The sequence below is a fragment of the Ambystoma mexicanum genome, chromosome 13 (genome assembly GCF_040938575.1).
Source record: "Ambystoma mexicanum isolate Mex_15411 chromosome 13, UKY_AmexF1_1, whole genome shotgun sequence".
In the NCBI taxonomy this organism is placed as follows: domain Eukaryota; kingdom Metazoa; phylum Chordata; class Amphibia; order Caudata; family Ambystomatidae; genus Ambystoma; species Ambystoma mexicanum.
The window spans coordinates 565,505,029-565,522,404 of NC_090938.1; the positions used below are offsets into that span (position 1 = coordinate 565,505,029).

The 17,376-nt window shown below is 46.3% G+C and overlaps 1 protein-coding gene across 1 annotated transcript; it reads left to right on the plus strand.

Annotated features, from left to right (window-relative positions):
* The first annotated feature begins 10,921 nt into the window (after positions 1-10,921).
* On the plus strand, positions 10,922-11,431 carry LOC138520454 (protein LDOC1-like). Its single transcript, XM_069632834.1, has one exon. The coding sequence runs from the start codon at positions 10,922-10,924 to the stop codon at positions 11,429-11,431; it is 510 nt and encodes a 169-aa protein (XP_069488935.1).
* The last annotated feature ends 5,945 nt before the right edge of the window (positions 11,432-17,376 follow it).

Below are 17,376 nucleotides of genomic sequence, written 5' to 3' on the forward strand. Positions count from 1 at the left end.
GGTGGTGGGTTGCTGGATACCTTTTGGGCGTGACTATGTTCATCTTGCGTCTCTGCCAGTACCATGCAGCCAACAGGGTAATGTTTTTTTTATTTTATTTATAATTATACGCAATATACAAGAGAAAAACAAAAATCATTATGTAAAATATATATACATTGAAAAGGCAGAACATCAAAAACAGAAGAGAAAAAAACATTCTTTAAAAAAGATCATTAAATTTCCCCCAGATTTTGTCATAAAGAGACAATTTGCATTTCAGTTTAAAAATACATTTTTCAATTCTTGAAAGTTCGTGCATTTCCTCCACCCAGTCATCAAGTGAAGGAGAAATCCTGCTTTTCCAGCCCCAAAGTATCAAGCATTTGGCCACAATGGAACCCCTAAAAAGACATTTATTATGAGCAGAGCTGAGATCAGAAATCTCAGAGTCATCTCCTAGTATCATTGTTTTAAAATATAAGTTGGGATCCCCACCGATAATTTGAACACATGCAATACATACCTCAGCCAAAATCCAGAAACCCCTGTACAACTCCACAACATATGTTCCAATGAACCAACCTCATGCATACAACCCCAAAAGTCATCACTATTAGCCATCCCTCTCCTTTTTAATTTTTCTGGACACCAATAAACACGATTAAGTATTTTAAATTATTGTGATCTTTCACCTAGGTTTAAAGAACATTAGGAAACATTTCTACAAATATTTTGCCAACAATCAGGTGTTGGCAAAACTCGCTAAATCACCTTTTTTATTCACAGATTTAGCAAGTCCAAAGCATTAGACCATTCAACGTCGCCTATTGACCTCCTCAGAAGTCTATAAGCAGAATCTGTCAGATTCCAAACATCCCACCTTTCTCTCAACTCATTTGCAGTCATCCAACAACCATCTCTCCCAAGATCACCAATCTGTTTCATGCCAGCAAGAAACCAATCAGGCCAAAAAATGGTTCTGCTATTGTCTCGAATCGTAGGATTCAGCCAGTGTCATGATCTCTGCTTCCAAAAGGTCAGGGTTTTCCCAACTCCCTTGGAAGCAGATTCATAACCCAGGTTCCGAGTGCCAACCAGTCCCAATTGGGACCTTTTGAACCCAGTCCTGGCGCCAGTGGCACCAGGCTCATAAATATGCCCAGTCCCAGCGCTGGAAGCGCCGGGCTCATAATGCTTGGGTGGACTTACCTGCAGCAGACCATGCTGCTTACTTGCCTGCCAGTTGAGCCTCTGATCCTCTTCTGTTTGGAACTACTTTTCCTGTTGGGTGGGGCAGGAGCCACTCCCTAGATTCAGAACACTGGAACTCTTCTGGAAAGCAGGAACTCTTTTCTTACCTAGGCGTGGCTGTGGAAGGTGACACCTAAGCACTACAGGAGGCTATTTAAACCACACCCGATGGATGAATCTTGCTTTGCGTTATTCTGCATCCTCTGCAGCAGAACGCTCATCGTGTCTTCTGCATCTGATGCTGGGCCTAAGGAAAAAGGCTTACCATCCTGAATCCAGTCTTCAGCAACACCTAAAAAGACAAGAAAGAACAGGTTAGCATTACGGTCTTCAGTGACAGCTCTTCACTTACCTGGTCCATCGGCTGTCACCAACGCCTCGCGCTGCATTCCGGCATCTGAAAGACAAAGGCTTACCTACTCTTCGTGCGCTCCGGAGGTCTTCACACTGCATTCCGGCATCTGAAAGACAAAAGCTTACCAACTCTTCGCACGCTCCGGAGGCCTTCGGCGCTGCATCCCGCATCTGAAAGACAAAACAAGGTGCGTTTAAAGACATTGGGGAACTTTAATACTAACGTGCCATTACTCCTTTCCACATCTAACCCAGTGGGTATTCCGGCACCCTGCAGCCGCTCCGAACTTGTACCTGCAAAATAAAAAGACAGTTAGAGCGCATCGTGAAGCAGGCAACAAGCGCTTACTTACGTGCATCCAGGCGCTTCTATTCATCACACGGGCTCCATCTTCAACTCACTTCAGCCCGTCATCCGCCATCGCCGGAACCCTGCAAAACAAGAAACATCATTACTAAAGACTTTAAAGACATTAGAATTACTCGAAACTTACCGTTCGTGCAGTAAACGACGGACAGCAGTCCTCTGAAGTCAAGAGGCCTGCTCCCCTTATCCAGTGAAGAAACTGGTTACAGCACCCTGCCCCGAGGCAGATGGAGAGCACGGCGTTCACTTACCTAAGGTGAGAGCGTTAACCTTTGGGGTTCTACAGGAGAAGAGAAAGGGAAGAAGAGAGAGACATTCAATAACCCAGTTCCTTAATCCCATATTTTCTATCTGCAGACATCTTACCCTTCAAGTCAGACATACAGTGCACAGAGGTCCAGCCCAAAGAGCCAGCCGTGTGTTACACATCACCTTTGCAGATACGGTATACGCCCAGTCAAGACCGGCGCCTCTACGGGAATCAGGTGAGCGTTACAGAACGCAAAGCCTACCACAAAACTCCCGTCCAGGCGCTATGGAAACCTCGGATACCGACCAGCTAGCCCAGTTACTTGGGGAACTAAGGGCAGAAGTGCATGCAGCCCGTCAGGAAACGAACGCTCTAAGAAGGGAACTGATTATTTCCAAGGAGCGAACAGATGATCTCGCTAGACAATTGCTACAGTCACAAGCCGGACAGACCCCGTTACCCGCATCTGGGGGAAATCTTCCTTCTACATCTTCTATGAATCCAGTGCAGATCAACCTACCTGGGAATGTACCTCTGGCTCCGCCCGAACGATTTTCTGGTGACCCAAAGAGGTTTGCAGTATTTATCAATCAGTGCCGGTTGCATTTCTTATGCCGGCCAGCAGCCTTTCCAACTGATCAAGCTAAAGTAGCTTTCGTGCTTTCGTACCTTAGTGGCAATGCAGCAGACTGGTCGATCCCTCTAGTAAATCAAGATGATCCGGTCCTCCATGATTTTCAAGCTTTTCAGCTCAGTATGGAAAAACTGTTCGCAAGACATTCACAGGGGCAGGCCTTGGACAATGAGCTTCTTTCGTTGCGACAAGGTAATCAAGACCTTTTGGCTTATATTGCGTCTTTCAACAGACTGATAGTGGAAACTCAATGGCCTGAGGACAAAAGGATTACGCTGTTTTATAGAGGTCTACGTGGAGAGCTCAAAGATGTGTTAGCCCAAGTAGTGAATCCCCCACAAGATTGTTCGGACTATATAGACTTAGTCGTTCAAATAGATCACAGACTGCAGAACAGGAAGGCCGATCGTTCCTAGTTTGATGCTCGAGTATTTTCCAAACCGCCAACTCCTTCCAAAGGAGTAGACCCCGGGGAACCCATGCAAATAGGGGGTCTGAAAGGTCCTCTAACACAAAAAGAGCGGGAAAGGAGAAAACAGTTGCAATTATGCCTCTATTGCGGAAACTCAGGGCACTTTCTTCGAGACTGTCCGGTGAAACCTGCCAAGAAGGCAGTAGGAGCTGCAGTTACCAAAGTTACAAACTCTGAGCAGGGAAACGACCTCGCCCGACAAGAATAGAGGTCCTCTTGCCGAGCGTGAAAACCAGTTCCGTGACCTCGCATTTCGTGATACCTATGGTCCTCATTAGCCCTGATAATCCGGATCGATTACATGCAATTGAAGCTTACGTCGACAGCGGTGCCATCGGCAATTATGTGGATCATGAAATGGTTTTGAGGATGAATCTAACTCTTTGTCCCAAGGCTGTAAAGGACGTCATTACTACGGTGGATGGTACGGAGATAGCCTCCGGGCCAGTAACGCATACCACTCAAGAGGTGACGCTAGTAAGTCAAGATGGACACCATGAGAAGATCGTGTTCGATGTGATCAAGGCCCCTCAGTTTCAGATTATTCTAGGAATACCTTGGTTAGAGAAACACAATCCTCTGATCGATTGGCGAGCAAGAACGGTCCAGTTTCCAGAATGTGTCTCTACTTGTCACCCTCCACCTGGTGTTGCACTGGCAGCAATTTCTTCAGAGACTCCCCAGTTACCTCCCGAATACCTAGAATACCAAGATGTTTTAAGTAAGGATCAGGCTAACTCTCTACCTCCTCATAGGTCTTATGACTGCCAGATAGACCTGATACCTGGATCTACTCCTCCTTGTAGTAGAATTTATGCCCTCACCGAGCCTGAGAACCTTCACCTTCGACAATACCTGGATCAATACCTGGCAAATGGGTTTATTCGTCCTTCCAAGTCCCCTGCTTCTTCAGCTTTGTTCTTCGTTCCAAAAAAGGAAGGAGACCATAGAACTTGTATAGATTATCGCTCACTGAACCAGATCACCGTTAAGAAAAGATATCCGTTACCTTTGATCCCTGAACTCCTGGACCAAGTCAAAAAAGCATGCATATATACAAAGCTGGATCTTAGAGGAGCTTACCACTTGGTACGAGTAAAAGAGGGCGATGAATGGAAGACGGCCTTCCGCACCAAGTATGGACTTTTTGAATATCAGGTCATGCCCTTCGGACTTTGCAATGCCCCGGCCGCCTTTCAATATTTTATGAACGATGTCCTCAGAGAGCTCATAGATGTGTGTGTTGTTGTTTACATTGACGACATCCTCGTTAATTCTTCATCGGAATCTGAACATCGGAAACACGTGAAAATGGTCCTCGAAAGATTGCGTCAACACAAACTTTTCGCTAAGTTGGAAAAATGTGTTTTCAACGTGACTGAAGTTGAATTCTTGGGATTCATATTATCACCTGGCGGAGTGCGTATGGATTCAAAGAAGGTCGATGCAGTTCTCAAATGGCCATCACCATCCTCCGTAAAAGGTGTGCAAAGCATGTTAGGCTTCGCTAACTTTTACCGCAGGTTTATCCCCGAATTCTCTCGAATAGTCCAGCCCATCACTGCCTTGTTAAAGAAAAACAAACGTTTTGAATGGTCTACCGAGGCGGAACAAGCTTTCCAGGATTTGAAGACTAAATTTATCTCTGCACCAATCTTAAAACACCCTCGCCCCGAACTCCTCTACATCGTGGAAACTGATGCTTCAAGCCTTGCCATGGGGGCAGTTCTATCACAAAAGGACCCGGTAACCAATCAGTTGCATCCAGTGGCATTTTGGTCCCGCAAATTCTCGCCTCCTGAAATCAATTACACGATTACTGACAAGGAACTTCTGGCTATCAAGTCTGCCTTTAAGGCTTGGCGGCATTATCTGCGGGGGGCCCGACACACCGTTACTGTGATTACGGATCACCGAAACCTGCAATATTTGAAAACCGCAAAAGCCCAATCCTCTAGACAACTCCGTTGGGCATTATTCTTTGCCGAGTTTGACTTCATAATTACCTATCGACCTGGTACAAAGAACGGTAAAGCTGATGCCCTTTCTCGGATGGGAGTGGAAGAACACTTGATCAACCCTAAACCTGTACCAATCATTCCCGAACAAAGAATTCTGGGTGTAATCGCCACAGAATCCATAGAGGAAGTTAAGGATAAGGCCAGGCAACTTGTAACTCCAGCAGACATACAGAATTGGCATCTGCAGGGAAAGGACTTTGCAGTAAAGGACAACTTATTGTATTTCCAAGAATGATTATACCTACCCAGCACAGATTTACAGAAAAAAGTAATCTCTTGTTATCACGATTCTTTAATGGAAGGACATCCCGGTATGGCCAAGACCTCAGAAAAGATCAAGCGCTACTTCTGGTGGCCGTCTTGGAAAAAAGATATCAGAGACTTTATAATGTCCTGTGGAGTATGCGCCCAAAACAAGAGTCAAAAGGAAAGACCAGCAGGCCTCTTACGCCCTATTGACATCCCACCTCGCCCTTGGCATACGCTTTCTATGGACTTCATCACCGATCTACCTCCATGCTCCGGATACAATACGATTCTAGTAATCGTGGACTTATTCTCCAAGATGGCGCATTTCATTCCGCTCAAAGGCTTGCCAACAGCAGCAACTCTGGCCCGAGAATTTCTCGAAAACATCGTCCGACTGCACGGTTTTCCTTCGGTTCTAATTTCGGATCGAGGTAGTCAATTTATTTCTCATTTTGGGCGAAGTTGCTGTCGGTCGGCTCAAATTGATGTGAGACTATCGACCAGTCACCACCCTCAGACCGACGGACAAACCGAGAGGACCAATCAAACTCTGGAACAGTATTTACGCTGCATGCTGCAACAAACTGAAAAAACTTGGAAAGACATCCTTTGGATAGCCGAATATGCCTACAATAACTCTGTCCATTCGGGAACTGGGAAAACCCCGTTTTTTCTTTTGTACGGCAGTCACCCTCGAACCTCGGAGTTGGATCCCCTCCAAGATCTTGAAATACCAGCAGTAGACTACCTGCATTCTACAATCACCCAAGCCTTTAAGGAAGCTGTTTCTCACCTTCAAAGGGCTAAAGAACAATACAAGAAAGGAGCAGATCAACATCGGAAGGAAGCCCCTCAATATCAAGTAGGGGATCAAGTCTGGTTATCCACCAAATATCTACCTCTAAAAGGGCCACGCACATTCAACCCAAGATACCTTGGTCCCTATTCCATCACTACCATAGTAAACCCAGTAGCGGTCAAGTTGGACTTGCCCCCGCACATGAAGATACATCCGGTCTTCCACGTCTCTCTATTAAAACCCGTGCAACCTCAAACCCGACTAACTAAATCTCCAAAACCTATCCTAGTTGATGGAGAACTCGAGTTTGAAGTCAAAAGCATTCTGGACTCCAAGATCTCCAAATCTAAACTATTTTACCTAATTGACTGGAAAGGCTACGGCCCCCAAGAGAGATCCTGGGAACCTGCTGAATATGTCCACGCACCACGCCTAATCAAAAGATTTCACCGAACATTTCCTGACAAGCCAAAACCCCCGGAGAAGCCCGGTTTGGGAGGGGCCTTGAGGGGGGGTACTGTCATGATCTCTGCTTCCAAAAGGTCAGGGTTTTCCCAACTCCCTTGGAAGCAGATCCATAACCCAGGTTCCGAGTGCCAACCAGTCCCAATTGGGACCTTTTGAACCCAGTCCTGGCGCCAGTGGCACCAGGCTCATAAATATGCCCAGTCCCAGCGCTGGAAGCGCCGGGCTCATAATGCTTGGGTGGACTTACCTGCAGCAGACCATGCTGCTTACTTGCCTGCCAGTTGAGCCTCTGATCCTCTTCTGCTTGGAACTACTTTTCCTGTTGGGTGGGGCAGGAGCCACTCCCTAGATTCAGAACACTGGAACTCTTCTGGAAAGCAGGAACTCTTTTCTTACCTAGGCGTGGCTGTGGAAGGTGACACCTAAGCACTACAGGAGGCTATTTAAACCACACCCGATGGATGAATCTTGCTTTGCGTTATTCTGCATCCTCTGCAGCAGAACGCTCATCGTGTCTTCTGCATCTGATGCTGGGCCTAAGGAAAAAGGCTTACCATCCTGAATCCAGTCTTCAGCAACACCTAAAAAGACAAGAAAGAACAGGTTAGCATTACGGTCTTCAGTGACAGCTCTTCACTTACCTGGTCCATCGGCTGTCACCAACGCCTCGCGCTGCATTCCGGCATCTGAAAGACAAAGGCTTACCTACTCTTCGTGCGCTCCGGAGGTCTTCACACTGCATTCCGGCATCTGAAAGACAAAAGCTTACCAACTCTTCGCACGCTCCGGAGGCCTTCGGCGCTGCATCCCGCATCTGAAAGACAAAACAAGGTGCGTTTAAAGACATTGGGGAACTTTAATACTCACGTGCCATTACTCCTTTCCACATCTAACCCAGTGGGTATTCCGGCACCCTGCAGCCACTCCGAACTTGTACCTGCAAAATAAAAAGACAGTTAGAGCGCAGCGTGAAGCAGGCAACAAGCGCTTACTTACGTGCATCCAGGCGCTTCTATTCATCACACGGGCTCCATCTTCAACTCACTTCAGCCCGTCATCCGCCATCGCCGGAACCCTGCAAAACAAGAAACATCATTACTAAAGACTTTAAAGACATTAGAATTACTCGAAACTTACCGTTCGTGCAGTAAACGACGGACAGCAGTCCTCTGAAGTCAAGAGGCCTGCTCCCCTTATCCAGTGAAGAAACTGGTTACAGCACCCTGCCCCGAGGCAGATGGAGAGCACGGCGTTCACTTACCTAAGGTGAGAGCGTTAACCTTTGGGGTTCTACAGGAGAAGAGAAAGGGAAGAAGAGAGAGACATTCAATAACCCAGTTCCTTAATCCCATATTTTCTATCTGCAGACATCTTACCCTTCAAGTCAGACATACAGTACACAGAGGTCCAGCCCAAAGAGCCAGCCGTGTGTTACACATCACCTTTGCAGATACGGTATACGCCCAGTCAAGACCGGCGCCTCTACGGGAATCAGGTGAGCGTTACAGCCAGATCGAAGCTCGCAGACATCTGAAAGCATCCTTACCCAAAAACGCCAATAACTCACTCCAAGCAGTGTGTAAAGATGTAGTTACTAATGATCTACAACCATGATCTTTTGTATTTGTAGATAATAAAGCCTCTGGCCCAAGCGGACCAAATGCATTAGATTCCGCTATAGCCCAACGATCCAGAGTCGTACTCAAGAAGGGAACAAATGAATGTGAAAAAAAGGCTAGATGATGAGCTTTAAAATTTAAAGCTCCTAATCCGCCTTGATGAACCGGAAGTTGCAATTTCCAAATGCTAAGTCTCGGTGGTTTCTTATCACATAAAAATTCCTGTATGAGAGGGTCTAGACTCTTCCAGTAATGATTACTGATTTTCAGAGGTAGCATACTCGTTATTAAATTAACCTTGGGAGCTAAATTCATCTTGAGGGCGTTGACCTTACCCCACAGTGATAAATTAAGAAGGGACCACCTATCAAGATCCGTTCTGCATTCCCTACTGATCACACACATATTCTCATCAACAATATCAGACAACGAGGGTGTCAGCCAGGTGCCCAAATATCACATTCGCAGATCACACCATTTAAACCCCATCCCAGTCACCAAAGTCTTATCACATCTGAAAGATAGAGGCAAAACCTCGGACTTTAACCAGTTCACCTTGTAACCAGATGACGTATGAAAATCCAACAAAATTCGCATCAGGCAGGGAAAAGATTCCTATAAATTTCTAAGAACCAACAAAAGATCGTCAGCATAAAACCAAGTTTTCTGTGTAACACCCCAGCGGCTCACTCCACTCAAACCAGGGTCATTTTTTAGAGAAATGGCCAATGGTCCAATCGCCAAAATAAACAAAAGTGGTGAAAACTGGCACCCCTGGCGAGTGCTTCTCTCCAGATTAAAGGTTTCCAACCTGATTCTGTTCGTATTAACATCAGCCGTCGGATTGGAATACAAAAGCTCAATCCATGAAATGAACTCCATCCCAAGATTCATTTCCCTCAAAACAGAAAATAAATAATCCCAATTAACTCTGTAAAACGCTTTTTCAGCGTCAAGGGAGTAGACATCGGCTTCACAATCAATTTCATTAGCTTTTTCCATAGTATGTAACAATTGCCGAATATTACTGGACGTGCGTCTATTTTTCATAAAACCCGATTGTTCTACACCAATCAATCTTGGAAGAAGTGTTTCTAATCTCAAAGCCAAAACCTTAGCCAAAGTTTTGTTATCAGTATTGATGAGACTGATAGGGCGGTAGTTTGCCGGATGATTGCCATCTTTTCCCTTTTTCAAAAACACAGAGATAGAGGCATGACTGGTGCTCTCTGGTAGAGCCTAATCTAATTTACTAGCAATGAACATATCTTTCAAAAGTTCAAGGGCTGCATCTGGAAGAATTCTATAAAAATCACAAGGAAGCCCTTCAGGACCAGGGGATTTAGCAACATTCAGTTTGGAAATTGCAGTTTTCACTTCATCTATGGTCAGCTTAGCTGCGAGAAGTCTACACTCAGCTAGGAAGCTCAAGACTTCCAAAGAAATCCTTCCCATTTCCAGTAATGCCTATCTCATTGCAGTATACATTCAAGTAGATGTCATGATCCGCCCCTGGAAGCTATGGCACGATTGGAAAGCACTGCCACGAAGAACCTGACAGTAACGGCCTAGCCCTCAACCAACATGGCGGCCACCGTTACTTAAACCAGCCCCGCCCACCTACCTGCGCGTTGTATCTGTGATTTTCTGCGATACGCTCGCTCGGCTACTCCTCCGAGTAGCCTCCTCCCAGCCTTCTACGGTTTTCTACCTGCGCATTACTCTACTTGCTCAGCCTACGATTTTGCCTTGCTTCCTCTTTTCTGCGGCGTCTGCCGCTCGTTATTTCTATCTGTTTCCTTACCTTCGGCGCCTCGCCGTTCCGACTCGCGGTCTCCTCCGCCACTCTTGCGCCTCCTCGCGTTCTCCTCTATTAGCTTCGGGGTTCTGTCTATCTTTTGGGTTTGTGACTATACCTGGCTTCTACGCTCTCTCTCTCTTTCTATCCTTTCTGCTTCCATCGCTCTCTTTGGAAATTGTTACGGATCCTTCTGTGACAGCTTACCGTACTCTACTACTTCTCCCAATACACCGGACACTTTATTTGTACACTATTCCTGGGGCTTTGCCTGTTTGCTTCCTATTTGATCCTGAGAAGAGAAAGTCACCCCAGAACTTTACCGGCCAGCCTCTTGCAACTATACTCGACTCGAGTATCCTTCCTGGAACAGTCTGCAGGGTTTTTTGGTGCCATCCATTGGCTTTTTCCCTGTCTTTTGGGGCTTGGCTCCTCGGGCCCCCCTCAAGACAGGTCCCACTCCCTGTCGATGTGGCCTCCGAGGGAGCCGGGCCTTACTTGCATGACAGGAAGTCAAAGGAGAAACCATCTAAGGAACATCCCAAGGTACTACAGAAGAAGCCATCCAGTGTCCAAGAAAGCCAAGAAGAATCTTCAGGTGAGGAGCAGGGGGCGGAAGGTGATCAACGTGACAGAATACAACGCCCGAACGTAACCATGGCTTCTCTGGAACAGTACCAGGAGTTGGTTGCCGCCTTACAGGGTTTAACCATAGAAGTTCAAGCCCTGAAAACTGAGAACGCCGCTTTACGCCAACAAGTGGTCCTCTGTAGAGATGACCAAGGGGACTTGCCGCCTATGCCTCTTACATTTGGAAAGTATGATGGTTATCCCGGTGGTCTTAAGGAATTCTTAGACGCCTGCCAAGTTCACTTCATCTTTCGACCTTATGCATTTGAAACTGCCAGAGCTAGGGTCGGTTTCCTTGTCACCAACCTAACGGGGAATGCCTTGGCTTGGGCCACCCCTTTGGTGACCAGAAACGATCCCGCTCTGTCCAACTATGACCAGTTTGTGGATCTCTTCAAAGGGAGATTCGATCGTCCTGAGGTCCTATACACCTCTCTTGAGGCAATACTCGATGTGAAACAGGGGAACACAGACGTGCAGACCTACATATCCCGATTTCTGAGACTAGCGGCGAAGACTAGTGGCCGATTCAGCTAAGCAAACGATATTTAGGAGAGGTCTCCAGGACGAACTAAAGGACGAGTTGGCTAGGGTAGCTCGCCCACCATCGTTCCAAGATCTCATGACACTGACCCTACAATTGGAATACCGGCTATCTGAATGCCGACAGGAAAGAAGGAGACCTCGGCTCAATCTACCATCACCTAGCCCTGCTCCACATCCTCCCAAAGACATGCCGATATCAGAAGAACCAATGCAGATAGGAACAGCCGAGGTCCTTTGACGCCAGCACAACGTAAAAGGAGGCGAGACTCAGGTCTCTGTTTATATTGCGGTTCCTCCAAGCATTTATTCAGGGACTGCCCTGAAGTACCTCCACGAAGAAAGGAAAACTCCAACCCTCGGTCCTTTGCAAGGGTGGTCTCGGGGGAACAAGAAGCAGCCCTTTCAACCTTACCCGACCCTCGGAACTAAGGGAAGACAACAGTCTGATGATCTTTCGGTGTTCAACTATGGACTACAGAATCCTCCCCCATAGAAGTTCTTGCTATGCTGGACTGCGGAGCCGCAGGAAACTTTATGGATATCGAATGGGCTAAGGCACAACGAATCGCCATTAGACGTAAGGAGAAACCTATCCCTGTAGAAGGGGTAGACGGTGAACCCTTGTCCTCAGGCCCCATAGATTCTGAGACTTTACCCTTACACTTGGTCTTGGGAGAACACCATGAATCTATGATATTTGACCTAATTCGAGCAGCACATTTTCCTTTGGTGATAGGTATTCCATGGCTTAGGCGTCACAACCCTCAGATCAATTGGACCACCAATATTGTGCGTTTTGACTCTACTTATTGTAAGGACCACTGTACCATCAATCCCCCTACCCAGGGAGAGAACAAGGAGCACCGAGCACCCCAGCTTAAGGTGGAAGCTGCCATTCCCCTACGATACCAGGAATATGCTGAGGTGTTTCAGGACACTGTACCCAAGCTATTACCTCCCAATCGACCAGAGGACTGTGCCTTAGATCTCCATCCAGGGTCCATGGTTCCCTTTGGTAGAATGTATCCTTTGTCTCCTTCCGAAAAACTAGCCTTACGGATCTACTTGGAAGATAACTTTCAGAACGGACTCATTCAGGAATCCGGATCGTCAGGGGGAGCTTCGTTATTCTTCATCCCCAAAAAAGACACCACCGAATTGCGGCCTTGTATTGATTACAGGGGACTCAACCAGATCACTGTTCGTGACCGCTATCCTATGCCTTTAATCAGAGACATTCTGGAAGCGGTCAGAGGGGCCTCTTATTTCACGAAACTAGACCTCAGGGGAGCCTATCATCTTCTCAGGATAAGGACAGGCGATGAATGGAAGACCGCATTTCGTACCCCATTTGGGTTATATCAATACCGTGTCATGCCCTTTGGTCTCGTGAATGCCCCAGCTGTCTTCCAAAGATTTATAGATAAGATCTTTTCTGACATGTTGTTTGTGTCAGTTGTCATTTATCTGGATGACATCCTTATCTACTCTGAAAGGCTTCAAGAACACCAAGAACATGTTAGACAGGTGCTACACCGACTCCAGTCTAACCACCTTCTGGTAAAACCCGAGAAATGCCAGTTCAAAGTAACAACTGTTTCTTATCTAGGTTATATCCTATCCAAGGAAGGAATCCAGATGGAACCCGAGAAGATTAGAGCTATCATCGAATGGAACGAACCTAGAGGAGTAAAGGAGGTTCAAATATTCTTGGGTTTAGCCAATTTCTATCGCCAATTCATCCCTAACTTTTCCGACCTGATGTTACCTATTACAGGTCTTCTCAAGAAAGGAGTTAAGTACGTTTTTGGTCCAGAACAGAAGATGGCATTTTTACGCCTTAAGGAGTTGTTTACTTCGGCTCCCATACTTGTACAACCTGATCAAACAAGACCCTTTATCGTGGAAACAGACGCGTCTGGAGGAGCACTGGGAGCCGCACTTCTATAAAGAACGGACAATGGCCTCAAACATCCAGTCGCCTATTACTCAAGGACTCTGACGAAAAGTGAACGTAATTACTCAGTTCTGGAAAGAGAATTACTTGCCATAAAGTCAGCCTGTCAAGAGTGGAGGCACCTACTCTTGGGAGCAGCTTATCCTTTCCAAATACTTACAGATCACCGCAACCTCCGGGTGTTGCAGCAGATGGAGTGCACCAATGCTCGACATGCCAGATGGGCCTATTACTTTTCCCAATTTGAGTTCACCATTTCATATGTACCTGGTACTGAAACCAAGATGGCAGACGCACTCTCCAGATGCCAAGGAGAGGAAAACAACCTACCGCAAGAGCATGACCTCTTGTTCCCAAATCTGAAGATTATGGCTAGGTTCATGCCACTTCTACAAGATCTGGTAACCCAATACAGTCATCTACCGGCCATACCAGCCTCCGTCACTCAGGCCAATGACGGTCTATACTACCATGGTACAGAGCTGTTTCTCCCTTCCAGAGAGCTTCAAGAACAGATACTATCATGGTGCCACGATACCCCCCTAGCGGGACACCCAGGTATCAAGAAGACACAGGAACTCATAAGCCGCAGATTCTGGTGGGCAGGACTACCCAAGGATGTAAAAAGATATGTAACCACCTGTCCCGTATGCGCCGCCAACAAATACCAAACAGGCAAACCTTTGGGCCAGTTGTAGCAGCCCATCCTACCCACTAGACCCTGGGAACTGATTTCCATGGATTTTATTGTTGACCTGCCGGAATCCGAGAATAAGACAGCAATTATGGTCACTGTAGACACCTGCAGCAAGATGGCCCATTTTTCTGCTCTTCCAGGTCTTCCGTCAGCTCCAGAGACGGCTTTGATCTTTCTCAGAGACGTCATTCGTCTCCATGGATTGCCTCGGACCATCATTTCGGACCGCGATACCCAATTCACCTCCAAATTCTGGACATTACTATGTCACCAATTGGGTATCAGATGAGCACTTTCCTCTGGGTTTCACCCCCAAACTAACGGTCAGACCGAGAGACTCAATGCTGGGTTGGAGCAATATTTTAGGTGTTTCTGTAGCCACAAACAAGAAAGATGGTCAGCCTTTCTCTCTCAGGCCGAATTCGCCTATAATAACAATTACCATACGTCCATTCGCATGAGTCCATTCTACTGCACTTATGGGTATCATCCACAACAACTGCCCTGGACCGGAATGCAATCTACCCAATCTCCCGCCATAGACGACAGGTTGTCTGAACTCAAGGAAGTTCATAGAATGGCTAGAGAAGCACTGGAAGGCAGTCAGCTCACACAGAAAAGATGGGCGGATAGAAGTCGACGGTCCAACCCAGAATGGAAGCCAGGACAGAGAGTCTGGTTGTCTACCAAACATCTTCCTAGATGGATACACACAGGCAAGTTTGCACCTCGATTCCTGGGTCCTTATCCCATCATCAGACAGATCAACCCCGTAGCTTATGAACTACGCTTACCTAAGGGTCTTCAAAGAGTACATCCAGTCTTCCACACCTCATTACTCAAGGAATGCAAGGAGGATCCTTTTCACCGCAAGACTCAGAAGACTAAGACTCCGGAGGTAAAGGAATCCCAAGAATACGAGGTTGATTACTTAGTGGATTCACGTTACCACCGAGGGAGACTCCAATATCTGGTCCATTGGAAGGGATATTCCAAAGATGAAAGGACGTGGGAACCCAGGTACCATCTTCACGCACCCAGACTTATAAGAAGGTTTCATCTGAGGTATCCAGGAAAACCAGGGGGGTTCCGGGGAGGGAGAGGCCATACTGTCATGATCCGCCCCTGGAAGCTATGGCACGATTGGAAAGCACTGCCACGAAAAACCTGACATTAACGGCCTAGCCCTCAACCAACATGGCGGCCACCGTTACTTAAACCAGCCCCGCCCACCTACCTGCGCGTTGTATCTGTGATTTTCTATGATACGCTCGCTCGGCTACTCCTCCGAGTAGCCTCCTCCCAGCCTTCTACGGTTTTCTACCTGCGCATTACTCTACTTGCTCAGCCTACGATTTTGCCTTGCTTCCTCTCTTCTGCGGCGTCTGCCGCTCGTTATTTCTATCTGTTTCCTTTCCTTCGGCGCCTCGCCGTTCCGACTCGCGGTCTCCTCCGCCACTCTCGCGCTTCCTCGCGTTCTCCTCTATTAGCTTCGGGGTTCTGTCTATCCTTTGGGTTTGTGACTATACCTGGCTTCTATGCTCTCTCTCTCTTCCTATCCTTTCTGCTTCCATCGCTCTCTTCGGAAATTGTTACGGATCCTTCTGTGACAGCTTACCGTACTCTACTACTTCTCCCAATAAACCGGACACTTTATTTGTACACTATTCCTGGGGCTTTGCCTGTTTGCTTCCTATTTGATCCCGAGAAGAGAAAGTCACCCCAGAACTTTACCAGCCAGCCTCTTGCAACTATACTCGACTCGAGTATCCTTCCTGGAACAGTCTGCAGGGTTTTTTAGTGCCATCCATCGGCTTTTTCCCTGTCTTTTGGGGCTTGGCTCCTCGGGGCCCCCCTCAAGACAGCTCCCACTCCCTGTCGAGGTGGCCTCCGAGGGAGCCAGGCCTTACTTGCATGACAGGAAGTCAAAGGAGAAACCATCTAAGGAACATCCCAAGGTACTACGGAAGAAGCCATCCAGTGTCCAAGAAAGCCAAGAAGAATCTTCAGGTGAGGAGCAGGGGGCGGAAGGTGATCAACGTGACAGTAGAAGTCACAAAAAACCAAATTTATTTCATGTGGATGGAACGTGATTTTACCATCTGTATCTATGATAGAAGCAATTGCAGATTCCGATATTTTCTTTTTCAACCTGTATGCGAGCCACCTATCGCATTTCTCACCCTTTTCATAGTAAGTGCACTGACAGTAGAATAAACTGCGTTTCGCCTTCAATGACAAAATATCATTCATTTCTGTTTTAAGTTTCTTTAAGAATACCAGTTTATCTGAATTAGACAGATCAATCATCAAATCTCTCGATAATTCACTAATCTGTAGCTCAAGTTCCAGCCTTGTTCTCTCCTCTTTTTTCTTTTTGCCACTCGATAACCCTAAACAAATTCCATGCATACAACACTTGAAATCATCCCAAGTATTCTGTATACTAACCTCACTTGAACGGTTCATCACAACAAAAGTATTTGCTTCAGAAACAATTCTGTCCAAAATATCATCATCCATCAAAATGGAGGTATTGAATTTCCAAGAAAAGGATCTGTGAGAATGAAATTTAAGTTTCAAAACTCTGGTGTTTCCTATTTGTTGTTTCTTTTATAGCAATCTTTTAATTCTTGGGGATTTTATTGTCATTTAATTTCAATTTTTTAAAGAATATTTGGGATTTGGGAGAGGTCCTAGAGATTTCCCTTTTGATGTTTTTTCCAGTACTCTCTAGGCTGAATAGGCTTCGTAGTCTTGATTGTTCTGTTATTGGTTATTTGTTTCTACCTTTTTGTTTTTTATTCTTTGTTTTTATTTTTGGCTTTGATTGTGACATGATGGCCTCAAGGCCAACTGGTAAGGTTAATGAGGACTTTTGTGTCATGTCATGGAATGTCAATGGAATTAACAATTCCCTTAAGAGAAAGAAAGTGTTTGCAATTCTAAATGATATGAAAGCTGATATTTGCTTTATGCAAGAGACGCATATTTTATCTGATGAGATCTCGAAGTTGGAGAAAGAATGGGTTTGGTTGGCCTTTGGCTCTTCTTTCTAGTCGAGATCTAGGGGAGTGGCCATTTTAATTTGGAACAAAAACTTCCTATTAAAATCTTGAGAGAATGTGCTGATAAAGAGGGGAGAATGATTGCAGTATTGGTTGAGATTCAAGGAGAGCGGACAACAGAGTAATGTTGGTTTGGATGCGTTGGGTAATGTCATATCAAGGCCTTTCTCAATTTACCAACCTGGGAACGTTGAAGGCTGAGATGGACAGCCTG

Bases quoted from the DNA above. Each gene is read 5' to 3' on its own strand.
- LOC138520454 (XM_069632834.1), top strand. From the start codon at position 10,922: ATGGCTTCTCTGGAACAGTACCAGGAGTTGGTTGCCGCCTTACAGGGT.